Here is a 26,678-nt window from a genome sequence, read left to right on the forward strand (position 1 = left end):
ATATGATGACCTAAGGAACAAGAAGTCATTATGCAGGAAATACAAATAATTTGGCACCTGCTGATTTACAGTGCATAGAAACATACAAGTTTGGTAGAGGTTGCTGCAAAAACAACTGCAGAATTATGGCACAGGTTTAGAGTAGATCAGACAGTGTTGGATTTCAAGTGGTGTAAACTGGGAATTCCAATTTGATATACAGTATTAATTACTTCATTTTGAGGGCACTGCAAAATGATTGAAATATTCAGCACAGGTTTGGAATGAATCAGACAAAATTGAATTAATTGCTTTAATTGCATTATGTATCATGCAGTTTTGGTGCTGCTGCAAAAATTTGGCATAGGATTGGAGGGGATTACAAATTTGGGGGGTTCATAGTCAACACAGCTCCATGCCACCAAAAGATTGCAGAAGTTCCTTCAGTTTCTGAAGCAGGGGTGGGAGAAATATAGGGATCTAAAATTAGTACACACAAACACCTCAGACAACCCCTGGCCATTTTAACAGTGAAATAAGAAAGCTGTGAAAGGCAACTGGACAAATGCTAGCCCTGCCCTCCCCTCTGGGGGCAGTCACTCCACCAGACAGCCTCAGGAAGGAAAATAAGAAGTTGGGCTCCTTACATTATCTTTGCTGGGGGCTCAACTCTATTAGGCACCTCCTGTCCCTCAGCTGTGCCAGCTGGACATTATAGGAACTGTTTAGCAATTGGCTACGTTTTTGGCTAAGCTGAGTTTTTGTTTTTATTTTACTCTTCTCTTGACTGTAAGCCTGCAGGTAGGGTTGGTCTCATTTTGACTATATGTTATCTGCTCCTGGAGTCCTTTTGGCTGAAGGGCAGGCAAGAAATGCTATAATAAATAAATAAATAAATAAATAAATAAATAAATAAATAAATAAATAAATAATAAGCAAGCAAGCAAGCAAGCAAGCAAGCAAGCAGAGAAAATAGCTACATAGAGCCTCCACCTTCAAGGGCAGTTTACCACTGAATATACTGATGGGCAGCAACAGCAAGTGAAGGTTGTTCCATTCATGTTTTGTTTGTAGGGAACAGGAGCTATATAAGTGTTTAGTATTAATCTAAGAAGCAGCACAGGTAGTTCCATCCTTCCATCCCTCCCCACCCACAGCTGTCTTACAACATGCCAAGTTCCTAAAAGCAACTTCAGCACTCATGTTAGTCCACATGTTGTGCAAAAGCTGTTTAATACTAGGCTTTGCTGCTCATACACTTGTGTTAACCATTTGGGGCCTAAAAGGAAAGGAAATCAGCTTGTTTAAAGCTTTCCTGCCTTTCTCCATAAGGAACCTGGCAATTTGCTATTTAGAAACCTGATTTCACTGTACAAGACAGCCTTTTTCTCCTGCCCTTCCTCAGCACAAAGTCTCAGCAAGATGTTTCATGCCCTATCAAATTTGGGGTGCGGTGAGGAAGGTTAAGCTAAATAAATATTTGTTTAGAGCATCTCTACCCTGAGGCTACCACTGCCATTTGATCCTAAGCAAGGGCAAAACACAAGAACTGCAACACCTGAAAGTCCATGACCTTCACTGCTTGGGAAGAAATCACTGCCAAGGAATGAGCTCTCATCTTGCCTTCTTCTGTCTGGTTAAAGTGCTGTTAAAGCAAAGGTCAAGAGCACACCTGCAACAAAGCATTTAATGTGGGCTTCACTGCATTTCTGAATGAAAATACAAACAAGTTTTCCTCCATTAATCATTTTTAATGTTTGAAAAAATGAATGCATGTCCCAACAAGATTAGATGAGTACCTCTATCTGCATTTTTTTATTTGAAAGCTGCTCTAAGTTGAAAGGTATGAATAGTCTGTGGTAGAGGAACAACCTTGCACATAAAATTTTGTACTTATTTATAATCTACCTTAGGCAGCAAAGGAGAGGGAGAAGAGGTGCTATGAAATCCTTCTCTAGCTGAAAAGGTTTTTATTAAAGAGTGTTTGCCTGTATAAAGCCAACTGAAAACTTATCTTTTATATATCCAAGATAATGCAAATATCAAGAGTCTGTAAGCAAAAGCAACACACAGTGCTGTTTTGCTCAGTAAAACTGGACTCTTGGTATGTATGGGACAGGGAATTGTTTGATTTATAAGGGAATTTCTAAATAAAGTGCCTAAACAGTTTTATGTATGGATAAATTCACAGGATTCTTAGCTTGATAAAACCACTCACTCTGTAATTTTAAAAATTGAACAGATACACTGTTAGTTTCTCTTCCACTTCAAAGGAAGAAAGTAGAAGTGGTACCATTTCGTTTAAGTTCCATTTAGAAAAATACACAAGCCACTATTTGAGGGATTTACGCTGAAAGCTGTAGGTTCCCAAAGCACAGCCAGAGCAATAAAAGTACTTTCCCCGCAGAAAACACATTGTATACATATGCCTGTAATACACGATCTGGGGGGAGGCAAACTTGTTTCAAAGCTGCCAGTAATGTAAAACATTTGGTTCTCCAGTTGTTGCTTAGACCACAACTCCCATCCTCCCCAACTACGGGCCATGAAGATTGGGGATGATGAGAACTGGGCATCCAACAACCTATGGAGGGTTAAAGGTTAGCCACCCCTGGTGTAATCAATTACTGCTTTGCAGGGTTGGGGAATCAAAAGAGGTCTGTATTTTAGGAAGAGGTCTCTGTAGCACCAGATCTTCAATTTGTGTCTTTTCAGTGGTACCCCTACACCCAAGCAGTGAACTATGAACACTCCATTTCTTGAACTATGAACATCCCATTTCTATCTGTTGGGCTGTTTTGGGTGTCATGCTGTGACTTTAATACTGATGGGGCAGCTCTTTGCTATCTTGTTCACTCTGCAGGGGAGAGTCACACCAATGCATTATTTCTAACCATAATGGTTTTCATTCCAAAGGCATTAGTACAGCAGTGCAATTAAAACTTTATTGATCTATACAAAAAGCTTTACATTTTTAAAAACAAAAGTGTGTTCATTTAAAACAGGCATAAGCAATTAACATATTTCCACAGCAAGATAAATATCCCCATTAAAACTACCAGCTCATTCTATGGCATACCATAGTGTTGGGCTAAAAACAGCTGTACAGTGGGAGAGGGCTAATATTAGTGTTATTTACATTGCCATGTTCAATACCCTATACAAGGAAGGAACTAAATCATATTTAGGGGTGGAAATTTATTGTTCAGTTTTTGTTTTAATCCACAGTGAAACATGAGCTTGTATATGTAGCTGAATGATTCCAGTCATATTCTTCACGGGGAAGAGCAGAATGTTAGGATCTTCAGCATTCACCACTCACTTGGATGGAAGAGGAAAGATGTGAACCTTGTTTGTGCTGGAATAAACTGAGAACACAGCAGGTAAGTGTCTTTGGGCAAATGTAGGGGTGTTTTTTTGCTCACTTGTTTTAACTGATGACACAAACCCAGTATTATTTTCAGGACCTTAACCAAGAAGGTTCCCACTAGTAAGGGTTGTTTAAAAAAAATAAATCATTTCGGGAGGATTGTTTTACTTTTATACCTACCACACAAAAAGTGGCCACAGAAAGGTGGCTTCTTTGCCCACTGCTAGCTCATCTTGTGCACTCAGCTCAAAGTTCACACCTTGCTTAGACAACACTCTCTCGGTTAGCAGAAGCCAAGACTGCTCGACGGCAAATTGGGCAGGTAGAGTTTTCCGACAGCCAGCGATCTATGCAGTGTACATGGTACTCATGAGAGCATGGGAGCTTCCTCAGTTTATTCCCCTCTGTGTATTCTGTAATACAGACACTACAGGTTTTCAGAGCATCACTTTCACCAAAATTTCTCATGGCTAGGTTGTCAATTTGCTCCTTGGTGAGGCCTCTGGGTTGGTCATCGTCCTCTTCATTAAGCAGAAAAAACTGAGCCAGGCTCAGGAATGGAAGAGAGCCACTTTCTTCAAAAGTAACAGAACCCCTGGCATTCCGTCCTTCTCGCCTAGCACTAGCTGTGGAAGCCCCTTCATTACTGCCTTCATATGCCTCTCCTGGTGCAGAAGGATCAGGACCTTCATGACTTGAACCACTACTATTTCCGCTGACACCTCCACCCTGCGGTTCTGCCATTTCTACATTTGGGGTTGGTGCTGGGCCACCAGGCTCTGCATCGCTATCACTGTACATGAAGTAACTGAGCTCACCAAAGCCAGTCATTATCTGCCTTAACATGGTTTGAATGGCAACAGACGTCGTCTCGCTCAGGCCTGTATTCAAAATTCTACGGATAGGAATCCTAATGGTACTGACGTAAGTTCTCACTCCTGCCCTTTCTGAGCGTGAAAATGTGCGCCTAAAACCTCCACGCTCACTTTCGTATGTCACAGTATTGTTTGGCGTCTGGGATCTTGATCGAGTTCGGTTGGCTATACTGTCTCTCTGCCTGTATTCTCCTGGACGGACTCGTCTCACTTGTAAGTCAAGGACAATAGTTGGAGGCCTCTGTCCAGGGGCTGCAGACTCTGCACTGCCATTTGTTTCTGGAGGAGCTGTTGCCTGAGGAGAGGGTCTTGCTTCAGGAGTTGAAAATAGCACTGCATTTTCACTGGGCATCTCAGATGTAGTTGTATGCTGCCTTATTACCATATGTTGTCTTGTTCTAGAGCTTCCTTCTGCTTCACTTACTGGGGGAAGGTCAGGTGTCTGAGAAGATATATTATGATGCACCCGACGTGCAGATTCATTCATTGGATTAAGGGGTGACCTACTTCTATCAGTCCTAGCTCGTGTTCTCCGCTGTTCTGGACTTCGGCTTCTTGATCTCCTCAGGCCTCTGTGAGGAGCAACTGCTTCATTTATCACTTCAGGGGGGCTAATTTCTGGTCCAGGCTGCCCTACAACAGGAGGAGTCTCAAATCTTGGAGGCTCAGCATCACTTTGGTTATTTTCCAGTTCTTCTCTGCTGGGTGGTTCCACAGATGGCTCACCCTCAGTTTCGGGATTTGGGTTACCATTATTACGATTGACGTTTATTTCTAAACTGAATCTGAAATCCCCACTGTTTGGGTTAGTCCGGCTCACTGCCCTCCAAGACTGGTTTCCTCTTTGCCCACTTCGTGTTGTATTCCCAGTCTGTCGAACTGAGTTAAGCCAATCTATTATGGAATCGCCATTAGATACATCTTCTGCGGATTCTGCACCTGCAAGACAAGAGCAACTGCCAGAGTTAGGAAACTGGAGAAACAAAACACTTTCCCAACATTGCTATGAGTTAGGGTTTTGAAAACAAGTCTGAGCCACGATACTTTCACATGCATGCATTTACTGTAGGAACCATAATGGTAATTATAAATGCACTCTAAGAGACCCTGTAAGCTCATTGTGTCTCACTAAGTTGATAAGAACAGCAAAGCTGCAGTAAAAATCATTAAGACAGGTTAACTCAATCCAGGGTGCATCCAATTCAAATGTCTATTCAGCAGCAGAAACCTTGTTAAGGTATCAGTTTTGTAAGGGCTAGGCAATATGAAAAGGTATTGTGGTACTTGAAAGCAGTGGTGGTTAATTTCTTTTGGGCTGAGGGCCACGCTGCCCATTAGTCAACTCTCAGGAGCTGCATGCCAAAATGGACATGGAGAAAGTGTAAACATTAACAAAATAATAATAATGACACCATTTTGGAGTCTTATGGAAGTCACAAGACATTCAGTGCACAGAATCATAGGAGGGAATATGCAGGAGTGATTGGGTGTTTTTTTTAAAAAAAAAGACAATTACAGTAGTTCCCCACCCTCATTCTGGGTCCAAAAGGACCTGGGCATTGGCAATCACACATCAATTGGATGCACCTAAAACGGTCACCACCTGTACTTTAACTATGGCTGCGGCAGCAGATCCAATCTGGGCACCACCTCTTAAGATGAAACACCTGCAGCCTGGTCCTATGCACACTTACTTAAAGGCTTTCCCACTAAGGCCTGGTTTCAGCACACCACCAGGTAGGTTATCACCCATGCATGAGCTAAGAATCTTATTTAAACCAGGCCTGCAGCCACTGTATGTCCAATGTTAAGCATCCCAGTACAGAAGCTAGCTCAGAAAATATATTAGACACGTTTGTTGCCTGGAAAAATCATGTTTGAATCATTACTTCTTTCAACAAGACTTAGCTCCTAGTCAGCATGCTTTGTTCTTTCATTCCATTTATGGTTAATTGCTTCTTATAAAACATTTCAGGGATTTAATAATAATGTCATCAACAATAAAACATTGAGGCTTACAGGCTACTTCCCAGGTATGAAGTCGCATGAGAGGATAAAGAACAAGTAGCCTCAGTCTGACAGAAGGTAAAGACCAATAAAATGGTGTTTACAGGGATGTGAACAAACAAACAGATCTATTTTTTTATAAAAAAAACACCATGCCACAATAAAGCAGCCAATGGTGGAACTAAGTGTAATCCCAGGAGTACAATGATAGAATTTGTTTTATTTGACATGTTGCACATCACTGGCTTCAGAATTTCTATTCCTCCAATTTCTAACACAATTCTTACTGCAAGAGGTTTTACCTTAGCTGATGCTGTCAGGTGGCTTGTTTTCTTGAAATCAAACCACATGGGCCAATGCACAGTGCTTTGCAAGTGCAAATGATCACTGCACCACTTGCAAACTGCAGGGTTTGGCAGGCAGCAATGACCAGCTGATTGGTGATTTTTGCAAATCCCAAATTCAGTCAGGTGGGCGTGGCCTTGCCAGAACTGTCTTACTGGCCAAATGAGAAAGCACCCACAGAGGTTTTCAACCTTTTTGGGTCCATGGCTCCCTTGACCAACTACATTCTTTCTGCAGAACCCCTGTGGGGCTCAGGAGTTCAGTTATGTCACCCCTTGCCTGCAGAGCCGGCAGCCCCTCACTCCTCCTTTGTGGAGTGTTCCCTCATCTTCCTCTCCTCTCCTTGGGAGTCCTCTGGGCAGCTGCACCTGCTGTCCCTGATTTCTGAGCTGCCTCCCTTGCTCCAAAGAGAAGTGTCTCCTCACATTGCTTCACAGGGGCCTGGGAAGCAACCCCTGGCCAGCACCAGAGGCACCATTTACCCGAGGAGCTTGTAGCCAGGGCTGTTGCAGCAAACACCTGTGCAAGCCTTTGGGAGGCAGAGATGTGATAGGGCATTAGAGGAAGGGAGGGAAGAAAATAGGGGCAGATGCCAGTGCTGCTTGCAGCAGCCCTGACCATCATTCAAGGCAACCCAGGGCTAGAGGTTTCTTTTTGCTGCTCTGAATGAATATTACATACCTCTATTGTCTTCCATGTTCTGCTGGGGTGGGCCTTCCTTAATTTGCTGCAGCCTTCTCAACAACTCTTCTTCAGTAATTTCACCTGCGGAAACAGTTTTCAAGAGGTGTTCCAGTTAAACCATGATTTTTATTTAAAATTCTGATGAATCTGATAAGCACAGGTAACAACTTTCCAAATTATCATTATCCTGGGAGGCTCCCAAGGGAAAGAAGAGAGAAAAGAAAAGTGGGGGGTGGAGGGGGGATGGCACAGACCAAGAAACAGTAAGCTATCAGAGATGCCACTTGTTTAAAGAGGTATAAGAAGTCAGGGCACATGGAGGCAGTTCTCCAAGATAGGCCTTCCGTTGAAAGAGTATACTTTCTTTGGCACAAAGGTCAGGTATATTTAAAGAGAGATCTGTGACTTCCAGGGCTGTGCAGCTCAATTGATCCAGATTATTTAGGGTCTGGGAAGTGCCCACTAGGCAGGTATGTAGCCTGTATGGTATTTGCTTGACAGTTCAATTCCTAAACTACTGCTAAACAGTTTGTGTGAGGATTGTGCAAGGATTGAAAGATGAGAGGTAGCACACACCACTACAGATCAATTTTCACATACAGTACAAGGATTCCTTATTTGAAAGCACTCTTTGCTCACATGAGTTAATAGTATAGGAACCAGGTATGCTTGCAAAGCCATGAGGCAAGACTTGCTGAGACTGTGGCTTTAAGGACATAGCTGTGCTCAACTAAGAACATGAAGAAAATGGTTGCTCCGTCACTCCCTCTTAGGAAAGCAAGCACCCCATGTGTAGACAGGCTGGATGGTAAGGGATAGAGATGTCTGCAAATCTGACCCTCACCCACCCTTGCCAGGTAGCTCAGCTAGTTCTGATATCTTTCAGCACCAGGTGAAGATTATCATTTACAACTGAAGGGTTTTATCTGGCTTTTTAAATGCTCTTCTGACCATCGCCTGGTACCTCTACCGTGTTTCTCATATTTTAAGGCATCCCTACAAAATAAGGCATGGCAGGATTTTCAAGACCTAACAAAATATAAGGCGTACCCCGAAAATAAGACATGCTGGTATGGCAGGGCACGCCATGCCAAGTCCCAACCCAGCGGGACCCGGCAAAGGTCTGAGAGGGCGGCTCCGGGAAGCGAGGAAGGAGCAGGCAGCGGCCGACAGCAAGAACCTTCCGCGAGGGAAAACGGGACGACATGCCCAGGCGAGAGACAGGAGGAGGAATAGGGCAGCGGCGGCAGCAGCTGCAAGCAGGGACCCAGACAAGGAGGCAGCCGGGAGCGCGAGAGGGAGCGCAGCCGGAGCTGGAGGGCGAGGAGGAGCCTCTGGCGTGGGGAAGCCAGAGAGCGGGCAGGCAGGCAGGCCGGGCGGCTGTGGCGGGGCAGAGGATCTGCCGGTGGGAGCTGGGAAGGAGGAGGAAGTGATGCGTGTTCTGGCTCCTCGTGTACTGCAGCGCGGCAGCTCCGCCCGGCCTGGCTCCTCCTTCCCTGGCGTGCGCTGTGCTCGCGCTGTGCTGCTCTCCCGCCGTCTCTTCCGGCTCAGCCAGAGCCGAGACAAGGACACGGGGAAGGAGGAGGAAGAGGAGGCGGGGCCTCGGCACCCATGGCAGCCTCCTCCAGATGGGAGCAGCACTACACGGCGGGGAGCCCACCCTTTGCCGGCTCGAGCTCCAAGCCGGCGGCGGGCTGCTGCCTTTGCTGGTTCCTGCTCAGTCGGGGCTCGGCAAAGCGCGCACTTTGCCAAGCCCCAACGGAGCGGGAGCCGGCAAAGGCAGCAGCGCACGCTTTGCCAAGCTCCAAGCCGGCGTCGGGACGCAGCAAGAGCTGCAGCGCGCACAGCTTGGAGCCCCAACCCGGCAGGACCCAGCAGCGTGCCCTGCTGAAGTGCCAACAAAGTGCACAGCAGCCAGTTCCGGGCGCCGAGCCACAGCAGGAAGAGGAGGTACCGTAATTTATTTAAAAAAATAAGACACCCCCGAAAATAAGCCAAAGGCTTATTTTCTTGAGTAAAAATGAATATAAGACATGACTTATAATATGAGAAACACGGTACTTACGAATTTAATGCGTTCCGAATGCACATTCGTAAGTCGAAAAAATTTGTAAGTCGAATCCCATAGGAATGCATTGGGAGAAAACATTTGTAAGTCGAAGCAACCCTATCTAAAAATTCGTAAGTAGAAAAAATCCTATCTAAACAGCATCCAAGATGGCGGACGGAGCTCCATTCATAGGTAGAAACATTTGTAAGTCGAGTCATTCGTAAGTAGAGGTACCACTGTACCTCTATTCTGTTGTGTTAATCTTTATTTTAACTACAGCATATCAAAATTTTGTACAACTACTTTGTGAGGTTGTATACCTGAAGAACAGTAAATAAAACATAAATTGAGAGGTGTCTGTTTTGTCTCAGAAAAAAAGCAGTGCGCTCATAAGCAAATGAGAAGTGAAAGGAGAAATATCCAACTCAATAAAAGTCAGGCATACCATAGTAGTAAGAACAAAAGCAAGCATTCTACTCTACACTGAATAGCTATCTTCAGATGTAACATTAAACTATGATTTAGTGCTACGTCAATGATCTACAGCTGGAATCCCCAAACTGCGGCCCTCTAGATGTTTTGGCGTACAACTCCCATGATCCCTAGCTAAGAGGACCAGTGGTCAGGGATGATGGGAATTGTAGTCCAAAACATCTGAAGGGCCGAAGTTTGGGGATGCCTGATCTACAGGAAGGCTGAACAAAGCATGAGTCTTGTGGGCTCCCCCTTTCCACACCACCTAAAGGAGGGCTTCTGCAGAGATTAGTTTCACTTTGTGAAGAATGTTGGCTTGTTGGATCATACAAACAAGGAATTCCAGCTTACAACAAACTCTAATACGTTTTGAAACATGACAGCTTCAAAACAAGGGTTATAAAGGTGGCTTATTACACTGGAATGGTTCTTTATAGGACGTATGACAAAATTCTTATAAAGTGAAAAAAATCTCCACAGAAGTTCTACTCCCAACAAGAGGGAAGGCAGCTCACCTGTGTAGTGCTAAACCACACTTTAGCATCATAAGCCAATGTGGGTGGTATGTAGTAAGATGGCAAGGAGGAAAATAAAACTACTGGCTCAGATGCTGCTAGACACAATATAAAGGTGGAAAAAGCAAAACCTCAGCATGCCAGAGATTGTTGAAGTGAGACACCACAGCTAAATATTAAAAAAAAGAGTCAACAGTAGAAGAAGCATTACAAACTGAACCCAAAATGAAATTCCAAGACTGAGAAGGAAGCATGACGAATCAAAGATAGGCAATAGTCCATAACAAATAACAGAAAGAGAAAAGGGAAAGGAAAAATTAGAACTTGACAGCAGGGTCTGCACTAAGGGAAAGGAAGAACCAGCAACATAAACTGGGTTTATGGGGGAAACTGAAAGAAAAGAGCACGAAGGAGTTTACAAAACACCTCCAAAGGGAACAACATAACAAGAAAATAGAAATGATATTCAATTTATGTTCAGCTACCAATCACAGTTAGTCCAAGACTCACAAAGGTGTGCAAAAAGAAGTAGCGAGGAGTGACCTGCAATGCTCTGAAATACCTGTTTGAAAGTATATTGTCTGAACAGACAAATAAATGGAAGCAGGGTGGAGTGTTGTATAATACAGGCTGTAATAGGGGAGATAGGAGGGAGACATTTATTCTAATGAAGATACCAGAAGAAAAACAATAGAAAGGGTGACCAAGTTCAAAAAATACAAATGCTGAGGCCAAAAAAATGTTTCTAAGACAGGCTGGGGGGAAAACACTAGAACGTTTTTGCCAAATGCTAAATAGCCACAACAAACCTGAGTGGTGACGTGGATTTGTAAGAAATATAAACAGCTGGAAAAATGTCAATAGTGAAAGAATGGACATACGTTGCACTTGTGTACACAAGCTAACAGTCCAAATCAGCACTGATTTTTAAAAGGTCAGCTTACGGAAAAGAAAAAAGCTAAACAATGCATGCTCATCAAGAAAAAAGAAAAGAAAAGTAGAAGGTAGCTGGTAGGGTCAGGAATTGATGGATCAAAACAGTTTTGGTTGACCATCAGTCTGTCAAAAAATTTTGAAGCACCCCAAGCCCACACAAGGATGGGAGACATGAGCAGTTGCAGGCAGTGGTTTTTGCCATAGAGAACTGTCTGGAGAGGACTGCAGTTGTAACAGGTGGTCAGAAGTAGTATCTCTGCCCTGCCACTAACTAAGCTTGCTTCTCATCTGCAGCAGGGCTGGGCGAGTGGGGAGAGGAGCTGCCTTCAATCTTTTAATAAAGTGAAGCTGATACCTGCACAGTAGTGCTTTCCCCCTTAATTGTGCATCGCTTCTTTGAATTACCGTATATCATGGTCAAATGCCACCAAGACAGCTGACCAGCAGGGCCAGCACTAGTGCCTGGAGAACACAATATGCCTTACATGTAGAAAGCAAGAGCCCTTCAGAATACCATGTGTAATCAATTTTGACATAAGCAATTGTTTTCAACCCTTCTTTCTGAGTTAAGAGCTAGTAAATTTTGATCACATCTCAGTGGCAGAATTTCCACACCTTAAAAGGATTTTAATAGCATCCAGCACATGAAGTAACATACCAGGGGTGCCTAGCAAATTGTTATCCCTCATTAGCCTGTAGTCTTCTTCACTCAGATTATTCACGAAGTGATAGAAAGCTTCTTCCCGATCCAGGCGGTCCAGCTGACTCCGACGCTGTGCTTCAGACTGAGCAACACTTCCTTTATTATTAGAATCTGAGCTTTCCATGTTGATCAAAGTGGGGAAAATGTCTACAAAAAACAAAACAGTCAAATTGTTTGGAGAACCATATAATCCTGTCCCTATATACCAGAAGAGTTAAGTTTTAATCTATGGGTGCAACATAATTTTATAGAAACATTAAAAAATTACAGACTTAAATAATGGTTAAATAATGGTTCTGTTTCTTAAGTATCTCAGACTCTTTTTTAAAAACCCAACCCTAATTATCTAGCCCAGGTCTAGATACAAAGTGGGCTCATACCAAGTAGGCTGTAAGCACACTTTGACACAGAAACCCACAGGCCACACACTGCCTTGCTGTGGGGGGAGCCCAAAATTTGACACCCCACCCCCCAAATCTCCACTAGTGAGGGTTTGGGAAAGAGGTAGGAGGGCTCTAGGACCTTGTCAGAGCCTTCAGGCCTCCTTTCCAAAGCCCAGCATTTCGCTTACCAGCTTTGGGAAGGCAGTGTAAAAGCGGGTTGGGGTGGGGGGTTCAAATGTTGCTGAAGGCTGCCAAAAAAGGCCCAAAGTGAAACATTCAGACCTTTTTATTCTCTTGCCTACAAAGGTCCATATAGTTAAAGCTATGGTTTTCCCAGTAGTGATGTATGGAAGTGAGAGCTGGACCATAAAGAAGGCTGATCGCCGAAGAATTGATGCTTTTGAATTATGGTGCTGGAGGAGACTCTAGAGAGTCCCATGGACTGCAAGAAGATCAAACCTCTCCATTCTGAAGGAAATCAACCCTGGGTGCTCACTGGAAGGACAGATCGTGAAGCTGAGGCTCCAATACTTTGGCCACCTCATGAGAAGAGAAGAATCCTTGGAAAAGACCCTGATGTTGGAAAAGATTGAGGGCACTAGAAGGGGACGACAGAGGACGAGATGGTTGGACAGTGTTCTCGAAGCTACGAACATGAGTTTGACCAAACTGCGGGAGGCAGTGCAAGACAGGAGTGCCTGGCGTGCTATGGTCCATGGGGTCACGAAGAGTCGGACACGACTAAACGACTAAACAACAACAACCAATTTTATTGCCCCTTTCTCTTCCTATTTATACAATTTTAGCCTACATTTTGCTGCTGGCTATAATAAATTGTAAAAAAATATATAAAATTGTTGCACATTCTTACTTTTTGTTACTGGCTTTGGCATCATAAGTAAAAGAGAATACCATGCAGAACAGTGAAAAAATATGCAAAGGAAGATCTGCATGATTTGTAAAGATACAAACATATTTAGTTTTTAGCTCACAGTAAGCAGGGCCCTAACTGTAGTAATCTATTCCATTAGTCAGGGGCCATAAACGGAGGGCTTTCCATTGTCTACTATGACCAGAGGACCATGCTGCCAACCAGAAATCACTTGACATGCCACACAGCACTGTCATCCAAGCCTAAGCAAATATCTTTTGAGAGAAGCACCAGAAAACCATCACAATTCTCCACCAGATAGGTCACTTAGCTCCCATCAATTTATATTCCTCAGACTAAATCAAAAACACCCAAAACCACAAAATTAGCACAACATAACTGAAAAGATGTTTGAGGGCTTATATGCGGTTTCTGCAAGCAAACTGCTTAGTGGAAAGAGTTTTAATATATCCTGCAACCAAATATCCAATCACTTCTTCAAACTACAGCTGCTAGCAGTCTGCTAAATGTGAAACATGCACACAATAGAAAAAAAAATCAGGTTCAAAATAAAGGAAACAGAATAATACAAAATAAAATGAGGGTCAAAGTAGACAATTGTTAGCTCCAAATCTGTGCCCTGAAGTGCAGGGTTTTCTTCTCCACAAATTGGAGCAGGGGTCTAAAGCGGATCACTTGGGCTTTAATCCTTTGCCCCCTGCTATTGTCCCCACCACCACCAGAAATTTGATGCAAATGGGAAGCCCCCCCCCCCCGCCGCTGATGCAAAATGCTCTAGCATGGCCCACCAATCCATAGTTGGGACAAAGGATTAAAAGCACCCCAACCCCCCAAAAAACAAACAAAAACAAAGCCCCAAACTTGAGGGCATTACCATAACTACTAGATCAGGTGACCATAAATAAAAGTTGTTTGAAACATGCCATGTAATTTTTCATATGAGATACAGTATTTACAGCAAAATTATTGCCTCAGCTATGACCCATCCACCACCTATGACCCTTTCGGGAAAGGAATAACATGGGCACTGTAATCCAGACTGGATTACTGCAATGCTCTGCTGCAGGGGTTGCCCTTGAAGACAGCTTGGAAACTTCAATTGGTCCAAACAAACTGCAGAAGCTAGATTAGTGGCTGGGGTTTCATTTAGATCTCAACACAGCCTCAACAGCTGTATTGGTTGCCAGATCATTTCTGGACCCAATTCAAGGTGTTCATGTTAGTATTTAAAGCCCCAAACAACTCTGACCCCAAATAGCTCTACACACTTTATCATGTGTTAAGATTGGCAAGATCTTGGTACTTCTGCCCTCAGAAGCTTGTGTGTCTGTGGCCCAAGAGAGGTCATCATTCTCTGTGTCAAGTCCTAATTTGAAAAACTCCCCTATAGAGGCTGGAAATCTGGGTCCTGCTAGGCCTGCATATGCATCACACCCAGCAGTTATGGTATGTTTTATGCACACTGTAGAGCAGTCATGATGGATCAGAATGGATGGCACTATGTCACAGCTGAAGAAACTGCTTAGAGTCGACTTTTGTGTATATATTTGCTGCTTTCAATAAGGGTCATGAAGACCTTGGCATCGTTTGGAGTGGCTGTAAAAGGAGCCATGGTGCCAACAGAAAAGTTAAGGTACTGTATAACGTGTTTCGGCAAACCAGCACTAGGTATGTGTCAAAGTTCCCTGCGTGAGGAACAGCTGATACAGCAGCGGCCCTAGTTGCCCATTTTTCTGCCTCCCGGATACATGGTGGTAATTCATTGTCTACATCTTATGTGGGTCTGCCCACAGGAACAATAAAATTAATGGAAAAACTCAATGGAAAGGTCCAACCCCCTAGTTCCATTGCTAATCGGTATAAAAGGATATAAAATCACTTTGACTGATTGCTTTGTCAATTATACTTATTAATTCATATGCAAAACATATCCAATTGCCCTATGCTTTAAATATATTTTTTCCATTTTTTTCCAATTCTATTTTCTAAGTAACGTGTTTTGTTTCATTTAAATTGTTAAAGCTTTGTATATCAATAAATGGATTAATTTAAAGTTACACTCTGTAGTCTGTGGGTTTTGTTTTTTTATTACTTTGTATGCTTTCCTTCCTGTTCTACTTTATAATGTACTTTAGATTGTTGTAACGTGCCCTTACACCTTAGGGTGAAGGGTGAGTATTAAAACAAAACAAAACAATAACAACATATTCTTCCCCTAAGGAGTTCATGTAATGTACAGTTCCCTCACAACAACCCTGTGAAGTTGATCAGAGCAGGTGTATTTGACTGGCTAAGTGGCTCCTGAAGAGAATAATGGTTGAGTAAAGATTTGAATCTAATCTTCCCTGGTTTTACTCCAGGTGTGAGAAGTCTCTATATGAAACATCTTATCAGTTGTAAAAATCAATAAGGTATGAGTCTTCTATTTCAGGCAATCAGCAGTGCCACCAAACTCCATAAGTACTGTAAAACCAAAGTGCAAAACAGTGTTTTTCAACATTGTGCTATATCATCAGCTAAACATCGTGATATACTGATATATCACAATGTCTGAAATAAGGATGGAGTTATGTAAAGGCTTCATAGTTTTTCCCACATTGTGATTTTTGTATAGCGTGTGTGCGCACGCACACACACACCCCCCAGGGGATGCATGGCCTGTTTCCTGCAGATCCTGGATTTCTGTACCAAGCCAGAAGTAAATACAAAAATGACAAGCAAACAAATGCCTATGTAAGTCATTGGTGGAATAGCAGTGACAGAAAACAATTTTCCTGTTTGTCACCTGGACAACATTCTCAACCCACATAATTAGGGAAGTTGCTCTTTCCAAGCCTGTGGTTTAGAATGAGTAAGTAAGAGATTAAAGATATCTGAGGAGTGAACTTCTTTATAGAGCCCAAATCTCCTTTCCTACACACGCTCACATGGAAGAGTGAGGCACAACTGCCCTACAAACTATTTTATTACAGAATATCTAACATGCAACACTGAGAAGCAGTAAGAGTGCAGTACATATTTTTCCCTTGGAAGGTGGTGGACTCTCTCTATTGGAGGTTTATAGGCAGAGGCTGGATGTCCATTTTTCATGGATGCTGTAGTTGAGTCCACCAAAGCTTGCACCTTAATAAGTGTCTTAGTTTTTAAGGTGCCATAGGCTTTTATTTTACCTAGCAATGAAGCCAACACTAATGGAACAGCATTGCTGGCCAGCAAAAACTTCGGCATATACTTAAGTGGAAGTGTTCTAGAGGAGCAGGGAACACTTCCACTTAATTTGATTCTAGACACTATCCAAGTTCCTGTCACTACCCTCCCTATCTCCCTCAATTTAATATCAAATGGTGGAGCTCAGAAGAAAAATATATATCAAAGTTGTTTACAACGCATTAAAACATCAAATAAAACAATCCAGAATAAAACAAATTCAAGCTTCAATGAAAATATTTCAGATCCTTCTCTAGGTGACATTTTGCTTTCCCTGTATTGATTTATCTACTTAATTTATATCACTGCCCCATAGCAAAAGTGCTCTGTGAAGCCAGTGTGGTGTAGTGATGCTGGACTAGGACCTGGGAGACCAGGGTTCAAATGTCCACTCAGTCATGAAGCTCCCTGGGTGACCTTAGGCCAGGCACAGCCTTTTAACCTGCCTCACAGGGTGATTGTAGGTAGAGATTAACTGAGGAAGGGGTGAACCATGTGCTCCACCTTGGAAATAAAGGTGCGCTATAAATGCAATAAGTAAGTTCTTCTGCTTACCTGCTTAAGAAAGCTGGAGAGGCTTATCCAGAGGGAGATGTCAGTTGCCAACCTGGCATCCAGAGATCTCCACATGGTCACAATTGGGCCCACACCAGGAGCCAAATGCACCTGGTGCCTGGCTAATTTCTAACACTGTCTCGGGGTCATGGGTTTGAGCCCCACGTTGGGTTAAAGATTCATGCACTGCAGAGGGTTAGCCTAGATGATCCTCATGGTCCCTTCCAACACTACAATTCTCTAATATTACCATATTTATAAAGTATTTTATACTATTCAATACGTTAGCCATCATGAATTCTAAAAAATATCTGATATCATAGACATAATTATGTCTACATAAAGGAATTGTCAAATTCAACTTCTTTGAATTTGAGAAGCAATTTAAAATGCAAGACCTTTTTTTCAGCAAGAGGGGAAAGTCAAGTGACACTTGACAATGATTCCTGGAAATACAGGTTGCAGTGTCCAGAACAAGCAGTACCAGATTCCACTTTATAATACCTAACTGCGAGGTCAAAACAGGATCTTTAAGTGTGCATGCACACGAAAGCTCATACCAAAATAAAAACTTAGTTGGTCTTTAAGGTGCTACTGAAGGAATTTTTTTATTTCACAATATTTAAGTCTCTACAAATCACAAGGCCTTCTCTCCAACATAATTATTTTAAAATGTCTTTGAACTATTAAAAATACAAAATTTTAAACAAATTAAACTTCCAAAATTTTAAACTTCAAGAATTTAAAATGTCAAAACAATGCATTATATAAAACAAATAGCAACAGTGTGAGAACACAAAGTGCAGAAATAGTTTTGCCATTTATTCTGCTTATATGAAACCAAACAGAAAGTACAGCATTCTCAAATACTGGCTGAAAAATTCCACCACTATAAATGTTTCAGGAAAGCAGAGGTCTTACAATTCTCATTAGACCCAAAGGTCTCTGAAGAGTAGGTTCAAGTGGCAGTGACATTGACCTGTTGTTTCACCTTACCACCAATTTTACTCCCACAAGGGTCAAGTACCCCCTGGAGAGGAACAGTGGCAACCAAGCCCATTCTAAATGTCACACACACACACACACACACCATGAATGCCAATGAATACTCAGACACCATATCAGAATCAATGCCCAAAAAGCAACATTCCATAAGTAAGATCATGCTAGACTATACGTAGTATCAGACCCTCTTAATACAACCTTGTAATGTGTGTATTCAGTTGTTGACATTAATCAATGTCTACTGTTATGTTTGTACCTTTGCTAAACATCATTAATGCTAACCATGGTTTGAAACTGGATTGCAGAAGCCGATTAATGCTTCATTGTGGTTAAGAAAAATTGAGACGGCGGGGAGAGAGATGGCCTGCTTATCTCTTAAGCACAGAGCTACAAGTGATGCAACCCCTCACCCCAGAATTTACAGGAACCACTCAAAGCCTGGAGGAACAGCAAAAAGAAAAAGTGCATATAAAATGCTAGAACTACACTGCATTTTTAGTAGAAACCGTAGCAGCTGAAACAAGCTGGACAGGGAAAAGACAGCAAGTAGTAACTGCGAGAGGAACTGACAGTTGTACACTTCACTTGCCTAAAGCAGTTTTAACTCACTCCAGAGGCACCTCCCCACTTGTGCCAATGCCATTATTCCCTGGCCCATTCCTTTCACCACAACCTTCACAGTTCTCCATGCATTAGGGACAGAACTTCTGCAGCAAGGACCCTTTTCAACTGTATGATTTAGAATCAACCCATGATGTCAAGAATGCTTTGATGGTGTTTCCTGCTTGGCAGGGGGTTGGACTGGATGGCCCTTGTGGTCTCTTCCAACTCTATGATTCTATGATTCATGATGAACCTTCTTGCTGTCAAATGCCCAACCTCCAGTGAATAGAGGGCTATGGGAGCAGTGACATGAGGAAGACTTAGGCAGTGGATCCCTAAACTTCCCTTCCAACACAATGGTAATAGGGTTTACTAGTAAATGCTCAGCAGCTACAGCTATAGGATTTACATCTACAAAGTCTCATATACATAATGTCAACTTATAGAGCAGAACTTGAGTCCAGTTGTAGGTGAGAAATGTCATTTCCACACACACATACCCCCACCACAGAAAAGGGAAAGCCCTACTTGTACATGTAGGGCAACTTCAAGAGGATCAAGCCATTGTGCTTTTAGGCAACATTATTAGTATTAAAATCTCACCACCTCACTATAATAAATCTACCATTTAGGATTGTTCTTGATCCACTCAGTCTAGTACTGTAAAGGTATCCTGATAAACACAAAATTTAAATTATTATTTTTTAAAAAAATAATACATAAATTGTGGATGTAGAGGCATCAGTTTCAGTTAAGTATTCCAATATGGGTTCCTAGAAAGGAACAACCCACTTCTGTAAGCCTCCTCCTTTATATATAAGCATACTAGTAAAATTTGCCACCAAGGTTAAGTTTTTGAGACTTGCAGTTTTTAGATTAAATATTAAGCAGGAAACATTTTATAAAGTCCCTAGCAGCAAAAAAACCATGCATATCATTTTCTGACCACACAATACACAAAATAAGAGGACAACTCTTCTCTAACCTGGAAAGTCAAATCACACAAATATATCCCAGAGTTTTTATAACTGCTCCAAATTAAACACTGGCATTATTGGTGATAATTTTTTTTCTGAGCTTGGCAGGAAGTGAGACACAGTACAGTTATACCTCTGGATACAAATGCTTCTGGTTGTACATAGGTCGGGTTACAAGCTGCGCTAACCCAGAAGTAGTTGCTCCCGGATGCGAACTTCTTCCCTGGGATGCGAGTGGAAATTGCGTCGGAGGCACGCGCGCAGTGGGAGACAAGCTTTCGCTAATGGCTCCTCATGCTAAGCACAGTTTTGGGATAAGAACGGACCTCCGGAGCGAACTAAGTTCGTAACCAGAGGTACAATGACACCTCTAAAGGAGAAATAAAGCTTAACAGTTATTAGTCAGTAAAGAACTGGTTACTCCCTTATCATGGCAAACAAATATGCATAGACACCTTTACAGTAATCTCTCTTTCATTCCCATTTGTTTTTACCCATACCTGAAAACCTGGACAGCTCCTGCCAGTCAGTGTAGACCAGGGGTGGCCGACTTCCAAGAGACTGTGATCTACTCACAGAATTAAAAACTGGCAGTGATCTACCCCCTTTTGGGGGATTCAGGTCAAAATTGTTGAGCTTTTTCTAGGAAGGAAAGCCCTGTTTTTGGTGGTTCAGGTCATTTTAGGGGTGCAGGGCAAAGATGTTGAGCTTTTTTTAGCGGAGCCAAAGCCTTTTCGCTTCTTTGGGGGGAGCCAGTGATCTACCAGAGATGTCCAGTGATCTACTGGTAGATCACGATCTACCTGTTGGACGTGCCTGGTGTAGACAATACTGAACTGGAGGTACCAATGGTCTGATTCAGTATGAGGCAGTTTCCTATGTTCCTGACTTTAAGATACTGGAAAGTCTCCTCCCCTCCAACAATTTTACCCACTGTCTGCCTGCCCCTTATCCTTGAAGGTTCCTCCCACAAGCCATGTCAATTCTCTCCCTCTTTAAATCCCACCACTCCTGTGAAGGCTTTTAGCTCGTCTTTATTTCACATCCCCAAATGGAATAAATATTATGGTATGGAGCAAATGTGTGCAAATACAGGTGTTATTCTTGCCTCCCCTGGTTGTATGTTCCCCCAGTTCAGATTGCAGGATGCTTTGGGCAGTCTGAGATTCAACTTTTTTTTCTTCATTTGCCTGTGTAAGGTATAATACACAATGATGTCATCATATAACAGCTTTCTAAAAGCTTGGATTGGACTTTAATATTGACTATTAAAGATTGTAGTATTTTACTTTAAAGGTAAAAAAGGGTAAAAGACCCCTGGATGGTTAAGTCCAGTCAAAGGCGACTATGGGGTTGCGGCACACATCTCGCTTTCAGGCCAAGGGAGCCAGTGTTTGTCCATAGACAGCTTTCTGGGTTATGTGGTCAGCATGAATGAACCGCTTCGGGTGCAACAGAACACTGTGATGGAAACCATAGCGCAAGGAAACGCTGTTTACCTGCCTGCCGCAGCAGTAACTATTTATCTATTCGCACTGGCGTGCTTTCGAACTGCTAGGTTGGCAGGAGCTGGGACAGAGCAACGGGAGCTCACCCCGTCGCGGGGATTCAAACTGCCAACCTTTTGATCAGCAAGCCCAAGACGCTTAGTGGTTTAGACCACAGTGCCACCCGTATCCCTTATTTACTTTAATACTTCTCTGATCATCAGTTGAAGCCAGTTGCACTTTCTTCTCCATGCCAACATTTGGAGAAGAACAGCTTCTTTACATTACCTGTACCACGAACATAACTAGCACAGTAGATAAGGCAATTAAAGAAGGCACCTCAGGCCAACAATATAACTGTTACGGACCCACTCTGCACATTATGAAGTAATCTAATCCCGAGTTTTAACTTTGTTCCAGTTAGAATCAGGTAAAGATTGTCTGAAGTTCATCAATATAATTGTAAGTGAAAATCCAAATATTCTGATACAATGACTTGAACTTTATGATAATCAAAGCTCAAATTAAAAGTCAAAGGATTTTCTTTTAATTGTTCCTATTTTAAAAGCTGCATGGTTTCTGTTGATCCACCCCAGCCCCCCACAATATCACCTGCCAAAGGCAGTAAAAGGTACTCTGTAATTGAGGTTAGAGTATAAAACCTCAGAAAGTGAAAACAAACGTAGCATTTTGCCCTTCCTGACAGAATTATCCAATAAGCATGTTGAGATTTACCCCAGAGAGATTAATGAGAAATTAATACATCTCTAGCACAGAAAAAGGAGGACCAGATTTCTGGGAGTAAGAACATCAATGAAGCACTAATTCTGGGTGGGATTTCCCCGCCAGGACTATGAGGTTCAGTGAACAGCAATGGCAAGAGGAGGTGTAATGATATAGCAACTAACCCCAGCGATACCCTACTTGAAACTCTGTCTAAATATTTAACTTGGGCTATGACACAACCTTGATGGCAGAAAGTGAGGAGGAATTAAAGAACCTTTTAATGAGAGTGAAAGAGGAGAGCGCAAAATAAGGTCTGAAGCTCAACATCAAAAAAACTAAGATCATGACCACTGGTCCCATCACCTCCTGGCTTTAAATAGAAGGGGAAGAAATGGAGGCAGTGAGAGATTTTACTTTCTTAGGGTCCATGATCACTGCAGATGGTGACAGCAGTCACGAAATTAAAAGACACCTGCTTCTTGGGAGAAAAGCAATGCCAAACCTAGACAGTATCTTAAAATGCAGAGACATCACCTTGCCGATAAAGGTTAAAGCTATGGTTTTCCCAGTAGTGATGTATGGAAGTGAGAGCTGGACCATAAAGAAGGCTGATCGCCGAAGAATTGATGCTTTTGAATTATGGTGCTGGAGGAGACTCTTGAGAGTCCCATGGACTACAAGAAGATCAAACCTATCCATTCTGAAGGAAATCAACCCTTGAGTGCTCACTGGAAGGACAGATCCTGAAGCTGAGGCTCCAATACTTTGGCCACCTCATAAGAAGAGAAGACTCCCTGAAAAAGAGATGACAGAGGACGAGACAGTGTTCTCGAAGCTACCAACAGGAGTCTGACCAAACTGCGGGAGGCAGTGGAAGACAGGAGTGCCTGGTCACGAAGAGTTGGACACGACTAAACGATTAAACAACAACAACCAACCTAAGAACTCATTCTTTACATCTTCAGGTTACAAATGCTTCAGGTTACAGACTCCGCTAACCCAGAAATAGTACCTCGGGTTAAGAACTTTGCCCCAGGATGAGAACAGAAATTGTGCTCTGGTGGCGCAGCGGCAGGCCCCATTAGCTAAAGTGGTACCTCAGGTTAAGAACTGTTTCAGGTAAAGAACGGACCTCCAGAACGAATCAAGTTCTTAATCCGAGGTACCACTGTACTCCCCCTTCCCTAAAAAGGAAGATCAAGCTACTGATTATGCCTTTTGTACATGGGGGAGTGTAGCATGTCTGACAAGGGACTCCTGCCTGGCCGAAACCCCTGGGAGCCGCTGCCAGTCAGCGTAGACAATACAGTTCAGTAAACAACTAGTTACTCCCCAATCAAGGCAAGCATATTGTGAAATATATCTTCCTCATTTCTAACCAAGGCACCTTCATAGCCATCCTTCTGTCATTCACATTTGTTTTTACCCATACCTGAAATCCCAGAGAGCTGCTGTCAGCAATGCGCTACATGGACCGAAGACCTGATCACCAGCTCAAGTCAGTACAGCGTGAGACTCTTAATCCGGAGGTCGTGGGTTTGAGCCCCACGTTGGGTGAAAGATTCCTGCATTGCAGGGGACTGGGCTAGATGGCCCTCCTGGCCCACTTCGAACTCTACAATTCTAGGAGTCGGTATACGACAGCATTTCTATGTTCCTAAAGGAAAACCTCCACCCTGGGCAAGCCAGCAAGGCCCACCGGTCACAGCGGACCTCAGCCAGGGCGAGAAAGAAATCGAGCAGCTCACGCGGGTGGGTAAATAGGCGGCGGCTGAAAGGGCCGGCAGGGGCCCCGGCAGGCCCCGGCCCCGCTCTTCACAGCCTAGCCCCGGCCTAGCCCCGACGAAAGGGCTCCGGCTGCCGTGTTCCCCGCCCGCTCCGGCGAGAAGCGGTGCGGGTGTGGAAAGACCACCGTTGTCAAGCCAGGCTTGGCCGACTCTCCGCGGCCAGACCGGTGAGCCCGCCAGGGCGCCCGCTCGGATCGGTCACTCACCGCCTTCCTCCTCTTCCAGCTCGTCCGCCGCCCTTCCGGGGTCTCCGTCCGGCGATCAGCCCCGCAGCGGCCTGAAGCTCAGGTCCGTCACGTCCAGCTCCCCTTCTTCTTCTTTCCCCCCCCTCCTCCTCGTCGTCGCGAAAGCCCCAGCAGCGTCTGGAGCCCGACCCCCGACCCCTCCTCCTCCTCCTTCTTCTTCTCCCTTCCCTCTCCCGTCCCTCACTCAGGCGGCCATCTTACTCTCCATTGTTACTAAGGAACTTGGGGGCCGGAAACGGTGCGCTTCGGCGGGGGAGGGAGGGGGGAGGAGTAGACTCCGTTGGCTTTCGACGGCGCGCGCAACAGAGGAAGTGGCGCACTTCCCCCGCCCTTCACCTCAGCATACCTCAGATCCTCTCCAGCGAACGCATGCGCCTCTTTAGCGTGATGCGTATGAGGCCGAAGGGACAGAGCATAGAGTCGGGAAGACTGGAAGGGAGGGAGCAGACTTCTACTCGCAGGTCTTTGGGGGCGTCCATTTTTAATAGGAGCAAAACCAATTAAAGAGGAATTGGGAGGGGGGGTCCGTAATTATAACCTTCTTTTTTAAGGAATTGAGAGTTGGGGTTTTTTTTGAGAGAGAGGGAGTAAGCAAAACAGGTCGTAGCATACTTTTGAGAATGGCTGTGTTTCTGTATAGAATGGCTCCAGAATGTAGCCCGCGGCAGTGTAAGGTTAAATTCCCTTCCCGAAGAAGATTATCAACCAGTGCTTGGGCTGTACCATGTCAGAGTATAGGTGGCCCCTCACATGATGGAATGCTACTCCAGTTAAAAGAATAATAACCGTAGTATCCCCCCCCCCCGTAGAAAAGTAGTATGGCGGACGGGAAAGGTTGCCTGCCATGCATATGTCTCAATATACAGGACTATGTGTTGCTTTAAAAAGGGAAATATGCAGAATTCTTCCAAGCTCGCTGTGCGGCTTCCTATCAATGCACGTGCTTCTTGCTATCCAAGTGCTTGTTATACAAAAATCCATTTATGCAAACACTATGAATTAGTACCCAAACCCATGCTACATGCACTGCAGATTCAGATACCCCAACAACCAGATCTGTGTTGTGGATAAGCAGCTTTCAATAAGCCTGCCTTTTTGTGTTTTGCTGGTCCACGGCAGCCGTTTTTCCAGAGGGGGAGGAAAGGGAAGATACTAGGAAAATAAGGAGCATTTTTCCTTTCTTGTTCGCTTTTTGCAAGGTATTAAAGGAATTTTCTAGGGTTTTCTCATCGCCGTTGGCCCCCCCCCTTCATTTTTGAGTAAAGATTCTGTGGTCAGGAACGCGTTAGAAATTTCACCATAGGAGTCCATGGAAATTCTAGACTTATGCGAAAACTCGCCTAACAGAACGATTTCTTGAGAACGCCCTGTGTCTGAACACAGTGCCTGTACGTATGTACAAATAGCACATAGGCTACATCTGTGTTGTAAGTAATACCACAATGAACAGGGATGGGGAGCAAGAGATCTTCACATGCCATGGGGGTAGAAATCCATCCTCTGTACTAAATCTCTATAGTTCTGTGTGCCACATTTTAAAACGAAACAATAAAAGATTGAAAGAGTTGGATACGTTTACCCTGCAGAAGAGAAAAATCAGTGGGAGGCATATTTAGTTCTCTGTCTCAAGCATAGCAAGTGTCATGTGTTGTGACCCAGGTGTTGTGACCCAAATATCAGCCCCAGCTAGACATGGCCAATGGTCAGGTAAAATGGGAGATTGCAGAGCTGGAAAGGGTTCAGAAAAGGACAGCCAAAAATGATCAAGGGATTGGAGCGACTCTCTTGTGAGGAAAGGTTGGAGTTCTTGGGGCATTTAAGTTTAGGAAAAAGGTAAGAAAGAGGCACTGCTGGGAGTTTATAAAATTATGCCTGGCATAGAGAAAATGGATAGAGAAAAGTTTCCCTGTCTCTCATAATATAAGAACTTGTGGATATATGAAGCTGAATGTTAGAAGATTCAGGAAAAATAGAGTATTTATTTATGCAGCACATAGTTAAAGGGCTTGTTCACACTTCTGCTCGTCCCTTGCATAGAAAGCACAGATCTGAGCAGTTTTCTGCTTGCCCCATGCTTTCTAATTTTTTAATTGAAACTTTTTCATCATACAACGCAATAAAATAACGAACTAAATAAAAACAAAGATGAAACAAAGATAGAAAGAGCAAAGAAAGTGGAAAGCCCTCTCTCAAAGGTAGATCTTAATCCTTGTCTTACACAGAAGGGGTTGGAGTTGGACTCTCCCAGCTCTCACTTGGGAGCTTTCTTTTCTTCTGCCAGCCCCCCACTCCGGGAGATCTTCCCTTCATTGATTCTCACACAGGATCCTTCACCAGCCAGCCATCACGTTCATGTGTGTACAGTCCCCTCAATGACCCAAAGTAGAGAGGACACAAAACAAAATGAAAATTAAAACAAAGCAAGGGGGAAAAAGAGAATATAAAAATAATGAAAGGGCGAAATAAAATAGGGAAAAGAGAACAGCTTCCTAGTTTCCATCTGTCAGTTACATACAAAATGATTATTCAAAATATCCGCTCTTAGCATGACACCCAGCTGTTCTTTCCTCTGCTAAGCAATATTTTCCCAAGCTTAAGACCCAAATGTTTCAAATTCATTCATTTTCCATTCCATACAAAAGTCTAAAAGGAGTTCTTTATTTCCACTGTGGTCATATGTTAAAATAACATTCCATAGTTATTTACTTATTGATATTCATTAATTCACACCCAGTTCCATATCTTCTGATCCCATTTCCTGTTCTATTTGCTGTGATTTCCCAAACTTAAAAAATCCTTCCATTTCTGCTTCTTCCATTCTTTTTCCAAGAGAAGCGCAAGAGGCTGGGCAGCTTTCCCCTCTGAACTGACTA

The 26,678-nt window shown here is 43.4% G+C and overlaps 1 protein-coding gene across 4 annotated transcripts; it reads right to left on the bottom strand.

Annotated features, from left to right (window-relative positions):
* Positions 1 to 2,902: 2,902 nt before the first annotated feature.
* Positions 2,903 to 24,167, bottom strand: RLIM (ring finger protein, LIM domain interacting). 4 transcript variants are annotated; one of them, XR_009557038.2, is made up of 5 exons: positions 23,767 to 24,167; positions 11,894 to 12,085; positions 7,258 to 7,341; positions 3,530 to 5,163; positions 2,903 to 3,347 (listed from the first exon to the last, which is right to left on the bottom strand). XR_009557038.2 is itself a non-coding variant. In XM_060270655.2 (4 exons), exons 2-4 carry the CDS (start codon positions 12,060 to 12,062, stop codon positions 3,614 to 3,616), a joined length of 1,803 nt encoding a protein of 600 aa, XP_060126638.1. In that variant the 5' UTR covers positions 12,063 to 12,085; positions 23,767 to 24,105; the 3' UTR covers positions 2,903 to 3,613. The 4 variants fall into 4 exon arrangements, 2 of the variants coding, with proteins under 2 accessions (XP_060126638.1, XP_088520791.1); XR_015948680.1 differs by lacking the exon at positions 11,894 to 12,085 and having other exon boundaries at positions 23,767 to 23,922; XM_060270655.2 differs by having other exon boundaries at positions 2,903 to 5,163; positions 23,767 to 24,105.
* Positions 24,168 to 26,678: the final 2,511 nt, after the last annotated feature.

The sequence above is a fragment of the Zootoca vivipara genome, chromosome Z2 (genome assembly GCF_965207765.1).
Source record: "Zootoca vivipara chromosome Z2, rZooViv2.hap1.1, whole genome shotgun sequence".
Classification (NCBI taxonomy): Eukaryota; Metazoa; Chordata; class Lepidosauria; order Squamata; family Lacertidae; genus Zootoca; species Zootoca vivipara.